Source organism: Bactrocera neohumeralis, chromosome 6, assembly GCF_024586455.1.
Source record: "Bactrocera neohumeralis isolate Rockhampton chromosome 6, APGP_CSIRO_Bneo_wtdbg2-racon-allhic-juicebox.fasta_v2, whole genome shotgun sequence".
Taxonomy (NCBI): domain Eukaryota; kingdom Metazoa; phylum Arthropoda; class Insecta; order Diptera; family Tephritidae; genus Bactrocera; species Bactrocera neohumeralis.
In genome coordinates this window covers 49,477,781-49,493,448 of record NC_065923.1, presented here as the reverse complement: position 1 = coordinate 49,493,448, position 15,668 = coordinate 49,477,781, and the positions used below count along the sequence as shown (strand labels likewise).

At 33.9% G+C, this 15,668-nt stretch overlaps 1 protein-coding gene across 2 annotated transcripts; it reads right to left on the bottom strand.

Moving 5' to 3' along the window:
- Window positions 1–362: 362 nt before the first annotated feature.
- On the bottom strand, window positions 363–15,497 carry LOC126762087 (uncharacterized). Of its 2 annotated transcripts, XM_050478582.1 has the most exons (11): window positions 14,851–15,497; window positions 13,819–13,944; window positions 12,917–13,456; window positions 9,639–12,194; window positions 9,470–9,581; window positions 2,960–3,072; window positions 2,682–2,901; window positions 2,424–2,616; window positions 1,877–2,367; window positions 1,050–1,816; window positions 363–985 (listed from the first exon to the last, which is right to left on the bottom strand). In XM_050478582.1, exons 2-11 carry the CDS (start codon window positions 13,933–13,935, stop codon window positions 683–685), a joined length of 5,412 nt encoding a protein of 1,803 aa, XP_050334539.1. In that variant the 5' UTR covers window positions 13,936–13,944; window positions 14,851–15,497; the 3' UTR covers window positions 363–682. The 2 variants fall into 2 exon arrangements, with proteins under 2 accessions (XP_050334539.1, XP_050334540.1); XM_050478583.1 differs by lacking the exon at window positions 13,819–13,944.
- Between the last annotated feature and the right edge of the window lie 171 nt (window positions 15,498–15,668).

The window sequence follows — 15,668 nt, the reverse complement described above, 5'->3', positions numbered from 1 at the left end:
AGAACCTTTTGATGTAATTCGCAAGTACATATTTTGCAATACTTTTAAATATAAATCATTTATTCTACTTTATATATTCAAAATTAATTTCATTACATTTATTTAACCCCATTATATACAATGCTTCTTATGAATTAATAATATAGAATTTTGTCCAGCAAAAAACATCCATGTTTATTACTTCAATATAAAAAAGTTTTAGTATTATCAGTAAAAGCAAAACAAAATGACAATATTTTTGCAACAAATTATTTAGTTAAAAATTAGAATTTGTAGTTTTTATTTTCAGTAGGAATAACGTATCAAATTTAAAAATAAAATTCTATACAATAAAAATTAATTTTGTTTTTATGTGGGTTCCGTTATTTACTTAGTATATATATCTATATATTTAAACCAAATTCTAATGGTACTCATTTACTGATAAGGTTTTCATTCTTTCCTTTCTATGCACATATAAATTATTTAGTAGCTTAAGATATATAAAACTATCTTATAAAGCACACGTATCAACGAAGATAACACAACAAAATAGCTGGGGACTAAATATAAGTGTCAGCATTCACTAAACTAATGCATATATTATTAAATAGACGAGTTGGTGCTTCTAACTCTGCAGTCATAATGAAACGCTAATATAGAGTTTTATAATTCAATCTGCAAAAGTAACCACTTATGTAACTTATTCGAATTTGCGATATTTAGCTTGGTTCCCACTACGTATATTTTGCCCCGCAACTCCCGCTACAACCGACGTTGTTGTGTTCAAATTTTCGCTATTATTATTACTAACTGTTGCGCTGCTCACTTGTTGCAATCGCCTTTTAACGACAATTTTTCGTCCTTGAGTGGGAACTAGGGCTGTTGTTGTTGTCGCCGTCTTTGTAGTTGGCATTTTAACACTAACCAGTTCATCAGTATGTGTACTACTAGCAGTACCGTCCGCATCATTCGGTGTACCATCCACATCTGTATTATCATCGTCCTGAAATATTTTCAAATTTAATTGAAAACATCATTTTTAATAAAAAAAAAAAGTAAAATTGTACCTCTTCGGCAGCTTCTTCACCAGTTTCCTCCTCTTCGAATTCAATATTATATCCCTCAGGGGGTTCGACAAGTTGTCCATTTGAAGTGGGCAATGGTATTTCCGGCAAAATAACTTGATGATTTGGTCCGTTTCTCTCATTCATTAACTGTTGCAATAGTTGCGAAATGTCTTCGCGCTTGCGCGTTACTGTTAATGTGTCAAACCAATTACTTAACTGTTTGATTGGCAGTCTGTAGTCTCTAATTGGATCTTTAAAAAAATGTTCTACATATTGCAATAGGTATAGACCACAATCTGTGAAGTTATTTTGCTGTGGCACTTTCACGCAATGCCCTGGCATATTATCTTTGTTGAATACGTGGGGAGTAACATCTGACATTTTCGCTCGATATTCACAGGTCAGGTAGTCTCGTAATGTGGCAACAACACGACTACGAGAAGCTCCCGCCAGAGAATCGAAAATTAATATTAACGGTTGTTTAATTGCTTGAGATTTAATTCCGCTAATACTTGTATTGCTATTTGACAAACTATTATTGGCTGCCGCCACCCCTCCACTTATTGTAGCAGATACAGCCGAAGTGCTTGCACCACTGTCAAAATCGCTATCATCTGATGCTAAATCACTTTCGTCGCCTTCTGCTTCATCACGTTCGCTGTCATCATCACCTACTCCACACACTTCTGCTAACATCGTACTGCTATCCCGTTTGGAGAGAGGTGTAATTGTCGTATTACCAATTTGCAGCGAGACCTTTTTCCCTTCTATCAAGATAATTTCTTTATTAATAAGAATTGAAATGCTTAAATTATATAGATAGTTACTTTGTTTTTTTAATTGTTGAGGCTCCACTGGGATATTAGTATCATATGTTACAGGACCTTTCATCGTAGGGAAACATATAATAGCTAGGAACCAATGCGATTGCTCATTAATTGGTATAATGATGAAGTCCTTCTCAAATAGATTAACATTTTTTGTCCAATTTTGAACACGAGCATGCCGTTTCTGCGCTGCTGTCTGTTTGACATCTTTATCTGGGTTGTGATGATGCCGTGTCAGCGTCGTTAAGCGTTTATAAAAGAATGTACTGAAAATGAAAGCCCGTTCACGCTGCGCCTCTGGGACCACATTATTATGAACCCATTTTAAATAAAAGTCGATTATTATATCGTTTAAATACTGGTCCGTGGCGAGGCAAAGATAGTCTTCGGTATTGATCGAAATACCACCTTTACCAGGCGGATAAATCAGCAATTGTTTTATTTCGTTGGGGTTAAGTTGGGTCGTGGTTACACATGTTGTGGATGCGGTTCTGTAATGTAAATTATTATTAGGTCTATTGTGACGGAATATTTTACAGAAACATACTCGTTAGTTTTATTTGATATTTGTCTATCAGTTGCTTCTGCACGTTGTAAAAGGTCTTGTGCATCTACGTCAGATATTTCGTCGAAGAAATCCCAAATTGATTTTATTACATTACGTGATTGATCCGAGCATGAACTAAATTGCAGAATTATTTTACGTACTTGGTATGGACCATTGGGTGAAAAATAAGCAGCTATTAAAAAAATAAATAATATATAAGCAAACAATTTTCGATATTGAATTAACAGTGTTATTTACAGCCATCAAGTGTTGTGCCATTGTCCTTCATTTGTAAACTGTTCTTTATGTACTGGGCACAATTACGTAAAGTGTAGAAACACAGCATAGATTCCGAAACTTTCGAGAAATGTGCAATAATTTTTACAACTTCCCTTTTATGTATATGCAAAGGGAAACTATCATTTGGATTATTAACCAAAGGAGCTACAAGGCAAACACCCTTCGATGTGAATGTCACCTGAAAACAACAACACCGTTTTACGCATGTATTTTTTGGGAACATCAAGAAAACTTACCGGCTCCTTTGGCTCATAGCGGTATGTTCCTATTCGTACAACTTTGCACTGCAACGCCGTACTTAGCTTATCGGTGCAATTAGATAGATCAGTCACATCATCACGTTGAAAATCTGTAAATAAAAACAAAAAGGTTAAATTCTTCTTTTTTTATGATGCGTCTATTAAATGTAAATAGGTATTATTCACAATGTTATAATAAATACAATTCCGGTATAAGAAATTGCTACTATCACACGTTTTTTCATGTTCTTTTGAATGACGTTTAAGCAGCAGAGGTAATAATTGTGGACGTTTCGTAAATTTGTTAATTTAAATTCCTACCTTCCAATTCCATCGCTCTGCTTTATCTGTACTTTTAATTACACTTTTCTATGCATCAAAATTGATTTTAACAACAATTTTACGACAATATGATTAATTTTCTCCAAGCTATTGGCTTTATCAAATTTTCTGACTTTACTTTGATTTTAACTTCGTCAAGTGATGGCGACGACCTGTGTCGGAAGCGACATCTGACGGCATTCAAAAGAAATGAATTCGAACAAGATGAAGAGTATTGCCATACCTAACAAGTAATGATGAAAAAAAAAGTTACCAAAACTAAAAGTACTCGTTACTTCTGCAAACAATGTATTAGTTTAATATCATACTTGTTTTTTATTTCTTATATTAATGTTTATTTATTCATAAATAAACTTAAAAGTTTTACAAATACATATTACATCATTGTTTATAATTTTTTTGTATGTAATGTTCTTACATTGGGAACTCGTAAAAAGAAACCTAATTGACATTTGGGATTTATTATATCCTATATATATTTTCAGTTGACTTTGGATGTCTTTTGAAATAAAACTATTTCTAAGGGCGAAAAGTTCTCCAAAAGGACAGGACAAAACTGAAGAAACGAGAATTGTCAGACCGCTCTTTTTTCGCAACCATATAAACACTCGAAAGTAAATCAATAATTAGTATTAAAAAATTACTTGCTAAGACCTTTTAATCTAATGCAAACGGTTAAATTCGGACAACATTGAGCATACCTACGTATATTAAGGATGTGTCGATAGCATACAAATAACAATTTATCTAAAGTAAGTAAGTTCCATAACGTCAAAGGCAGCTGGTTTTTTTTTTGTTTTTATGAATCAAAAATAAAATTTTCAAAATTTCAATCAATGAAAATTCGCTTTTTAATGATAACTAAATACGAATAGATTGTAAATCATACAAAATCATCAAAATGTAAACAGAAAATTCATGAGAAATACAAAAAAATAAAAAAAAATATCTTCGAAACGAAGAATTGTGTTGAGGCGACAAATAGGAAAAATGAAAGAGTTACATTAATGAATTTCACTTAATTTTAATTCCTTTATGAAACCAAAATTTAACTCTTATTTTCATAAAAATAATTATGTTTTTTAACTTCTAACTATCACTAGCTAACCAAGTTTCTGCTGGGAAAGCGTTCCTTAACCCAAAAATCTAACAGAAGAGAACGAAATTTGAGATGTGTTTTGAATTGTGAAAATAAAAATTCTTTCGATTAATTTTCAAGTGTTGATATTTTAGTATTTTCTTTTCTATTATTTTCTTCTTTCTTTTTACTAGTTTTCCGTTTCCTTACTTTATCGTTTTTTGCGTTTCTGGTAGCTACTAGCAGTTACAAATTTAAATAAATATTATTGGCATTATGTTAAACATATTTACGAATTTATGACTTCTAATATTTTGTATGACGCTTTAGAATCAATAACGGATTAGAGTCCTAAAATATTTATGCTTACTTCCTTTGGAATATCATCATAAATATCTAGAATTGTTTGTCAATAGTAGAAATATTTTTAATTTTTATTGAAGTACTTTACCGTGGTACCGTTTTTCATCAAATAGTGATGCAACTGTTACTTTTTTTAAGACCTTATTTTTAGAGTTGGACTAAATGATAGCTAGCTATTATTTTGATAAATGCTTTTTCTTGTTTTGAAAAATATTTCAGTTTTAATATACGGAATGAAATATTTTCGATATATTATATTTCCATTTAATAAAGTAAAGCAAGGATATAACTGAAACAAAATTGTTTTAATTGCAAAAATTTCAAAGTTATTAAGTAACAAGAAAAAACGTTAACTTCGGCTGCACCGAAACTAATATACCCTTCACAGGTGCATTTTTTTTAGTAACTATGTGTTCAGTTTGTATGGAAGCTACATATGTATGTATATGCTATAGTAATCCGATCTGAATAATTTTCTCGGAGATTATATTATTATTTTAAGCAGTAATCCGTGTCAAATTTTGGGAGGATACCATGTCAAATGCGAACGTTTTCGATACAAGCCCTTGATTCCGATCTTTCGGTTTGTATGACAACTATATGCTATAGTGAGCCGATCTGAACAATTTCTTTCGATATTACATTATTTCTATGAACAATAACTCATAACAAATTTTGTGAAGATATATCGTCAAATGAAGAAGTTTCCCATGCAAGCATTCGATTCCGATCATTCAGTTTGTATGGCAGCGATCTGAACAATTTCTTCGGAGATTACATTGTTGCCTTAGAAAATAATCTATACCAAATTTCGTGGATATATCTTATCAAATGGAAAAGTTTTCCATACCATCACTAGATTCTGATCATTCAGTTTATATAGCAGCTATATGCTATAGTAAGCCGATCTGAACTATTTCTTCGTATACTATATTATTATTTTACTAAATAAACTGTGCCAACTTTTGTGAAGATACATTGTCAAATGTGAAAGTTTTCCCATACAAGAACTTGATTCCGATCGTTCAGTTTGTATGGCAGCTATATGTTATAGTGGTCCGATATCGGCAGTTCCGAATGAGCAGCTTCTTGAAGAGAAAATGACGTTTGCATCATTTCAAAACGATATCTTAAAAACTGAGGGACTTGTTCGCATACATACAGACGGACAGACAGACAGATGGACATGGCTAAATCGATTCAGTTCAACATGCTGATCATTTATATATATACTTTATAGGATCTTCGACGCTTCCTTCTGGGTGTTATAAACTTCGTGACAAACTGTTCAGGGTATAAAAACTGCTTACACCTATTATTTTGGCCATAAGTGTACATCCCTCAATCACTAAAATTTTTTTTCTTCTTTAATTTCACTATATACCGCCTTGTTTGCTGCGCATTAATTTTCGAAAGCCTTACAGTACCGTATACTCTCAAAAACTACCATTTCTTCAAATTTTCATAACGTTCAATATACATACATAACATAATAAAAATTATATTTTCATACTATTCTTGGTTTTGAAGATATGTATTTCAATATGTATTCCACGGAGCCACTAAACTATATACATATGTAAGTACATACAGTTACGGACAATAAAATAGAATCAAGGGTTTTGCTTTGAAACAATAGATAGTATAGTTTTTTTTTGCAATTTTTGCGATTCTTTTCCATAATAACAAAAGCAACCATGTGTACTTCTAAAAAAAGGGAAAGGCTAACACTGTCGAGTTTTACAGTGAACTGTAATTTTAAATAAAGTGTAAATAACGTACCTTAGCGACAAAATCAACCGCGAAATAATTTCATAAACGGAAAATATTGTATTTATAAAGCATACTAAATAGTATAATATTATTGTAATATACATATATATTATATATTGGGGCTGTTTCTCATGGTGTGGTGTCGCACTTATTTTTTGGATAAATGAAAACATCAAGACGAAGTCATGCTCCCATATACTGAATGGAATATGCCTTTAATTTGGCAATACCAACAAGACAATGACCCGAAACATACTTCAGGTCTTGAAATAAATGGTTTTCAGATCATGGTGTTGATGTTATGGCTTGGCCAGCACAATCAACAGATCGGAATGCAATCGAAAATTTATGGAAAATCGTTAAGGAAAAGATTGTACTTATTAAACCAAAAAATAAGGAGGAACTCTGCGAGTATATTCAAGAGGAGCTACTCTATCGCAGAGTACTTGCCTTAGTATAATTCAGTCTATGCTTAGAAGATGTGCAGCTGCATTAGACAATAAAGGATACGATACAAAGTGCTAACAATTTTTATACTTTTAATGCATTGCTACAGAGTTTAATAGTTTTCATGACTTAACGGTTGTACGTATTACCTAAAACCAAGCGAGATAGATATAAATGATCAGGATGACGAGAAAAGTTGAAATCTGTCTATCCCTTCGTTCGTCCGTGCAGGTTGTAACTTGAGTAAAAATTGAGATATCTTGATGAAACTTGGTATGCGGGTTCCTTAAAAAAAAAAAAATTACGAGTTCGTAGATGGATAAATCGGGACCACTGCCACGCGCACTAAATGCCATTACCCGAGAACCTATAAAGTGCCATAACTAAGCACTAAATTAAAATAAAGAACTGCAATTTGGGACAGGCGATCAGCTTTTGCAAAAAGTGGGCGTGGCCCTGGACTCTAGTTTAATGTACATACATATCTACTAAGCATTAAAGCTACAATAAACAAATTCGCTTAGGGTAAATAATATAATAATAAGTCCTATTAACAATGCGAAAATGGATGAAATCAGAAGATAGCCCCGCTCACTCTCCATATAACGGTACTGTTAAAAACTACTTAAAATTCAACATGTCAATAACTAAATACGGTAGATACATAAAAATTTACCTCCAAGATGGTATGAGAGGACTTTAGCGGAGCCGGTGTGAAAATTGGACGATGGGCGGTGCCACTGGACCAGACCGACCGATTTCAAAAGAATGAATTACGTCACATTAATTTTTTATTCCTATGTCACAGTACGAAAATGGACGAAATCGGACAATAACCTAAGCCCACTTCTCATATAGCACAATTTTGAATTTCACTTGATTCTTTCTCTTTTCAATGGTTCAAATCCAACAAAAACTGTGAAATCCCCTAAGTACCAAATGTTTGGACCCCAGTACCTATAGTTGACTTTTGATCGAAAATGTCAGTTAATGTGCGAGTTATATAATTGAAATTAAAGGATAATCTTTCTCTTATAATGGTATGTTTGTATGTCAATAATAGGTTGAATCGGACCAATGCTTCCCTTAGCCCCCTTATACCTATGTAATATAAAGATTTTCGAACTTTCGGGTGACTTTGACAATGAAAAAGAGAGAGCACGTTTTACTCATAACGGTGTACTTTTGTGACTAAAAAAGACAAACTTGAGCGAAAACAAAGCAAACTCTTGTCTTCTAAAAATTACAAAATGCATTCATTCTGCCGAATTATAAATGCAGCGTACTATATATCTACGCAATATTGTATCGTAGACAAAACAGGCGTAGCTGGTCTGTATTACAATAATATACATTTGCTCTAATAATCACCACAATTGGTAAAATTAATTATACGTTTGTTTTGCAAAATATCATACTTATAGAGTAATAATATATACGATACAACTGTTCCCACGACAGTCTGGTTTACGTAACCAGAACGGACCCAGATTTTTTATCCGGTCAAGGACTGTCAACTCGGCAGAATTCTGCCGCTACAATAACATATTAGTTCAATAAAATCCCTATATTAGGTATGCGCACCCTATAGGATTTGAACCGTTTTTTTTCATTTTCAGAACCAGACCAAATTATTATCAAGAACTTTATTTGATTGAAATTTCTTTTAAATTTTCAGACATTTTCGATATTTCGTGATGTTAATTTTGAGGAGAGGTGCTCAACTTGAAGGTACTATTGTTGAAAACATTTTTCCGACATCTTCATTGGTATTTAAATTATATATTTTGCAAAGTAAAAGAATTTGAATTTGAAAGGATTTGAATACGTCAAATGTTATAAAATAGACGTCGGTATCATTTTAAATATATAATATATGTATGTATCATGAACTTTATCTGTATATACGAGAACTAGTTTCACATTTTGTACACATCCCTTTCTCTTCAAGAAGCTGCTCATTCATCGAAACCGGCAATATTGACTGAACGATCAGAATGCAACGAGTACCCGAATGGATCTAATCACCTCTTTTTATGCACAGCAAATTCCATAAAGTGAAGGATATTGTAGTTTTCGTGTAGGCAAAATTAACGTTTTTCATCGTTTCTCTTTTACATTATTTCTTAATTCTTTAATATCGCTGTGTCCTTTAAACTTATCTCCCTTATTATTGTCTTTATATGAATTCTTTCTGGAAAATGACCATACATGCATACATATATCTGGTACCAATAATAATATTAGAATAAAGTGTTACCTTCAAATTATTGTATCATGGATTCGCTTATAAATTTTCATTAAAATTAAAAGTTTTAAGTGATATAGGGAAACTCATATAAAGATGATGGGCAACAATAAGGTGCCATATCTTAACGGTGAAACTTGGATACCTAGAACATTTTATTCATGCACCCTATTAATTTGCAATATTTTCAGAGCAAATGGAAATTTTTAACATTTCATATTATATATTTATGTATGTACGTAGCAAAACTACTCACCTGCGTAAATTGCATTTTCATCTAAATCTGGCATACTGTGTTCAAAACTTAAGGGTTCATAAGTTGGCGTTTTAAAGGCTGAAGAACTTGCAGCATTGGACATTGTAGAAAACTGAAAATTCGGAAAATGTTTTGATTTCCAACATAAAATTATTTATAATATGCTTACCGATCCTGATACCTTATTTGACGATTCATCGTCATCCTCTTCGTCACTGCTAAGTGTGAGAATTACAGGTTCCACTTCGGCGGTTCGACGCCCACTACGTGAGCCGCGTCCGCGTGCAGTGGCGCCAAGACCTCCGCGACCTCGTGCCGAAGCAGTACTACCAGTGCTACCGTAGGAATTTAGCGCATTTTTAGCTTGAGAGCGTGCTAATGCGTCACTGCCTCTTCGTTTATCACTTGCCATAAATTCACTGTTGGAAATCGACTTTGACAAAGTTGAATCCACTGCCATTGAAGCGTTATTATTTCCTAAGTTCTTGACAGAAGGAACTCGTTTTGGCGGTTCGAGAAAAACTCGTTTACATCGTTCACATTTAGCATGATCATAACCGCTGAAGCCACAGCTTTGACATACAGCAAGAAATCCTTGTATAATTTTCCGTGGGACATCCTCCGTTGTGTTAGTGGATGAACTAGAGCTGTTTTTAGTAGTATTTGCTGCAGCATTACTGCTATTTGCATCTTTATGTGTCGATTCGTTAACAACTGCGCTGGGTGTTTGAGCTGGGTTACTTGTCACATTTCCATAATTGGTTGTTACTGTTGACTGACCAACAGTTCCTTGCGGCACATTTGTATTTCCTGTACTACTACCACCTGAAGAAGTATTAGATGTTGATAAGTTGTTGCCACCCATTGGATCCTGTTGTCTATTCATTTGCAAAGTTTGTTCGGCACGAGATATTAGTTCGCTTGCAGATTCCTGAACCGAAAATCCGACCGTTACAACAAAATCGATATTTGCTCCGGGATTTTCTACGCATTGTATAGTGGTCGAACTATCAAAAGGCACGCCTACTTGTTCAAGCAAATCTTGAACGGTACATGATTCTCGTGGCAAGGTGAAGGTTATCAGCCGCTGTTCACCTGACACTAGTATAACCAACATTTTGGCACTGTTTCTATCCTTTTCGGCCATTTGGGTATTATTCCTATTTTGCATAACATGTTGTGTATGAATTTCGTAGTTATTATGTGATGTGCGATGCACAGCTGACGACGAAGTTGTCGTTGTCAGTGCTGTTTGAGATTGTTGCGTTTGCTGAGCCGACTGAATTGGTTGAGGGGCAACTCGTGCAACTGGGACTATTCCAGTATTTCCGGAAGAATGCGCTGGTAGTATTTTGTTCGAGGAAGGAGGTCCGCTTGCTCGCAATGGTGTTTTCATTTGCAAAATAGTAGTTGTCGTTGTACTAGCCGAGCCGGGATTAGGGGGATGTCTTTTGCGATATTCAGCTAAGGTGATACAAGCGCCGTTCTGAGTCCGCACTAAGCGTGTGTCATCATCATCTTTGGCAAAGTAACTTGTCAGAGTGGTACCCACAGGGTTAGCAATGTTGGAGGTCGATACTGGTGGTTTTTGCTGATCTTTCTTTACAACTACTGCTTGAATGCTATCTTCTAAATCTAATTCATAGTTGCCACTGCTATTACCACTACTGCTGGAATTGTTACCATTATTTGTATTTCCACTGGTGGACACTACTGGAGTGCGGAAACGTGCCCCAACTATTTGTGTTGAACGCTGTTGCGTCTGCGATGTACCCGTTACTAATTGCAATTGTTGCTGTTGACTATCACCAATATTGCGGTAAACATGCTTTACTTGTCCTTGTTGGTTTAAAATTGTTATGTTTTTGTTCATTGCATTCTGCATGATCTGTTGAGATGGAGTTATTTGTTGTTGAGCTTGCAACTGTTGTGATTGTTGTTGTGGTTGTACTACTGGTGTGGCTACTTGTGTGTTTCTACTAGCAATTACAGCACCTCCACGTGCTCCACGAGCCGTTCCACGTGCACGTGCACCACCAGCAGCTCCTCCCCTAGGCCTGGTTGCTCTGGGATTTTGTGGTGACTGTATTGGTGTTACTAATGGAGGTCGTATAGCTCGACCTACTGTAGTAACTGGCATACGTGCGATTAAAGTATGAGTACTTCCAAGAGCACTACCTCCTCGTGGTGATTTATTACGAATAGCACCACGCATAACCCCACCACCGGACACCCCTCCACTCATGGTTGAGGCCACTAAATGTTGTTGCGGTGTTTGCTGTATGGTCATTTGAGACTGTTGTTGTATTTGGGGTTTCAACTGTTGAGGATTTTGGACAGTAGTTGCTTGAATAGGATGAAATACAACATTTTGTTGCGTCGGCGTTTGTTGATGTTGTTGTGCCGTCTCTTGCGGCGAGGCACCAACTCTCGTCTGAACTAAACGTGCTGTTGTGTGAATTGGACTTGTCGTGGGAGTTGCTTGTAATTGTATGTGTTGTTGCTGCTGAGGATGTTGCTGATGCGCTTGTGGAGACTGCTGTAGAATCGTTTGCGTTTGAGGTTGCTGTTGCTGTTGCGGAGTATACAATACACGATTAGTATTGTATATAATACGTTGCTGTGGCATTGATTGACGCATAATTATTTCTGGGTGTTGTGGCGATTGTATTAATACCTGTTGCCCCGATGGTTGTTGTAATATAACATGTGCATTGTTAAGCATCTGAAATAAAATAGTTTAATCAACGTAGAGCTTAGAATCAAAGTGTCTTTAAACTTCACACATTTACACATTAAGGTGCATTAGTTTACAAATAAAAAAAAAGTTTGATGTTTGGCTTGTTACTTTTAAGTATTTATCTTTTTAACTTGTCTTAAATTTAAAAATCGTTAACTTTCTCAATAATTTCTTCGAATCATAGGACACTAAAATACTTCTATTGAAGTGATCTCCACCACTTAAGCTAATGAAAAACTTGACTCGTTTTTTTAAATGCCCCTCTATAAGTGACCATTAATAGACTTTTTTTTAATATTACTCAAATAATTTTCTTGTTATTCCTTGTCTTCCTATTCTCAATATAAGCAACTCTAGAGCTCTTCTAATTAAAAACACTCGTTCGTAATAAGACGGTGCCTTAATGAAATGAAAGTGAAATAAGTTCAATATAAAATTATTTAAAAATTCGAGGTTTTAATTATTTTTATATCCCATTACAAAATGTTCCTATCCGAAATAGGATATGCTAGCTGTGAGTGATTTATTGGGAACTGATACGTTGGACTTAACACTGATCTGAGATTTTAGCTGAATATTATGATCGAGAGTATTTCGGCGCTTTATTACTTTGAAATGGTCAATATGAACTAAAATTTTTGTTAAAAATAAAAAAAATATGAAAACATGACTAAGTTGAGCCCAAATTGCTAGCGTTTATATCTTACTTGAGTTTGTTGATTTTGTGATTGTTGCTGGGGTTGCATCCGATAAACTATTTGTTGAGTTTGTTGTGGCGTCTGCATTGAATGTTGCTGATGTACAATTTGTTGCTGTTGTTGCTGCTGCTGTTGATATTGCTGTTGCTGAACATGTAATTGTTGCTGTTGTTGCTGTTGATGTTGCATCTCCTGTTGTTGTTGTTGCTGTACTAAGGAATTCGGTTGTAATATTTGCTCGGTGGTATAATATAATTGCGGTTGTTGTTGTTGTGTTTGCTGGGCCAACTGGTGGTGATCCTGCTGCAACTGTTGGCTTTCATGCACATAATGCTGCTGTTGTTGTTGATGATGATGGTCATACATAACTTGTTGATGTTGAACTGTTTGTTGTTGTTGCTGTTGTGAGATTTCATCTCCTATTATATATTGAGTAGTTGTAGCTGTGGGCTGCTGCTGGTATTGCTGCTGTGTTGGTACACTTGTAGTTTGATACACTACCTGCTGCCCTTCGTTCAACATCAGTTGATCATCCGGCAGAAGTAATTGCTGGAAAAGTAATTTAGAGTTTTATAAACCCAAATACAAGTAAATAGTAATTCAAAAACAAAGAAACATTAACAAAACCACAATAAAACAGAAACAAATTTGCTAAAATCGAATATGAAGTAAGGTAATAAGTAAATATTATTGTTTTATATTTTGGTTCTGAGTGGCCGGGATACTAGGATGTAAAAGAACTAAAATAAAATAATATATTTTATTATTTAAACATTTTCTAAATTTGGTGTTTTATTGCAAATTTTAACGAAAGGGACTTATTTAATTTAGAATTATTTGTGTTTGAAGCTTGATAAATATTACTATTTATTTATTTAAAGAAATGTTTTGTTAGGTAAAAATATAACAACCTGAGGTCGGTTATGGCCTCCGACTCCAACATCTTCACTAGCAACGTGAACAACTTGCACATCTGCGTAGATTTGCTTTAATTCTTCAAGGTTTTGTATTTGGTAATATTGCGCCATTTGGACTTTCTGTAAATTAAGACAGGTAAAATATATATTTCTTCTTTACTATAGTGTACATTAACTATTAAAGCTTAAATTTGATTCGTCGGTTTTTCCTTTCTATTAATGGTATGTGAAAGATAAGTTATGTTAACTAAAATGTTATTTTGCTAACTCCTATGACTTTATATCTAGTATAGTCATCGAAACCCTACGTACTCGTAAGATGTTCTTTCCAGACAGAATATGTATTTATAAAAATATTTAAACAACATTTTTCATAACAAGGCACTTTATATTATTTATTATTATACTATTCGTCCTTGAATTTAGTTATTTAATATTATTAAATTTAACATTAAATCTGTGTTTTTAAATACATTGTTCATATCTATTTCTTTTAAAGTATCTCGCATTACTACGAGTATACGTTAACAAAGTTTCTATCAATAATTTATGCACGTGAGCCATTTTTTTAAATATTTCTTTGGTATACAAATATGTATTTATAACACAATACACATAAAGAACATCAGTAAAACGACTTTTAATAAGAATTTTATTTAAAAGTAAAGCACCTAGAGTATTCTACTTCACCAAATACTATTTGGTGGCAGAAGGCTATTCCAGTTTCAATAATAGGTACATAAATTGCCTTCTATGAAGCACATATTGAATATATTTTTACATAAATAATCGCATAATATTAAAAATCTTAATTGATTTGCAAATTTAAATTTTCTTCTTATACTATATAATATTAAGGATCACGTCTCGGAATTTAACTTCACATTAAGAAGCACTATTGGAAGCATTCGGCTATATTTACATACATATACGACCTCGGCTTGTGAACAAATTGATACACAACCACTACATAAACATTCACTAAACTTTTTCTACATTACACAATATTAATTACGGAAAACTCACATTTAATGGCACAGTATCGTACTCAACGATTTATTTTTGCAGGACCAATAGTTTTCCACGTTGTTTCTACATAAAACTCATTTTGTTGAACTCCAAATATCACTATGAAATTGAAATTAAGTTCCACACAAAAATTGCTTTCTTCTTTCGTGAAATCAAATATGGCGTGGAAATGGAGTAAACTCCTCGCACCGCACCGCGACGAGTGACATTTTCTGTTGAACGTTTTCGAAATTTCGAACTTCGAAAACGCGTACAAGGTAGCCACCGCTTTATTATCACAGCGACACCTACGTAGTAAAATCACTTTGACATTTTCTCTTTCTCTTCATCCCTTCTGCATAATAATATGCAATTTCCAAATGACATTTCGAGTCGTTTGTTTTGGCATGGCAAGTGGTCCCACTACTACGTTTATATTTTACCAGTAGGAAAAAGAGGTACCACAAAACCTTATTTCTTAATATTGAACACCCGCGATAACATTTTATTCCTAAAATTGTATAGGTTAACAACACAATATTCTGATTATAATACATTTGCTTTATAATTAGTTTTAACAATATTTTCCCGTTTATAACCGGAGATTATCCACAAGCAATCGTTTAAAACTCAACCTGAAGCGACCGTCAGATAGTTTGTGTATATATATGTTCACAGTGACGTTTGTAATGACAGCTTTTACATTTTATTCTTGGTTTATAATTTCCTTTTAATCCCCATTCTTTTTGCACTCCCGCATTGTTGCCAGCTGACAATTTATTACCACTTCAAAATTAAAAAAAGATTATAATACAAAATTATATATAAAGCCTAAA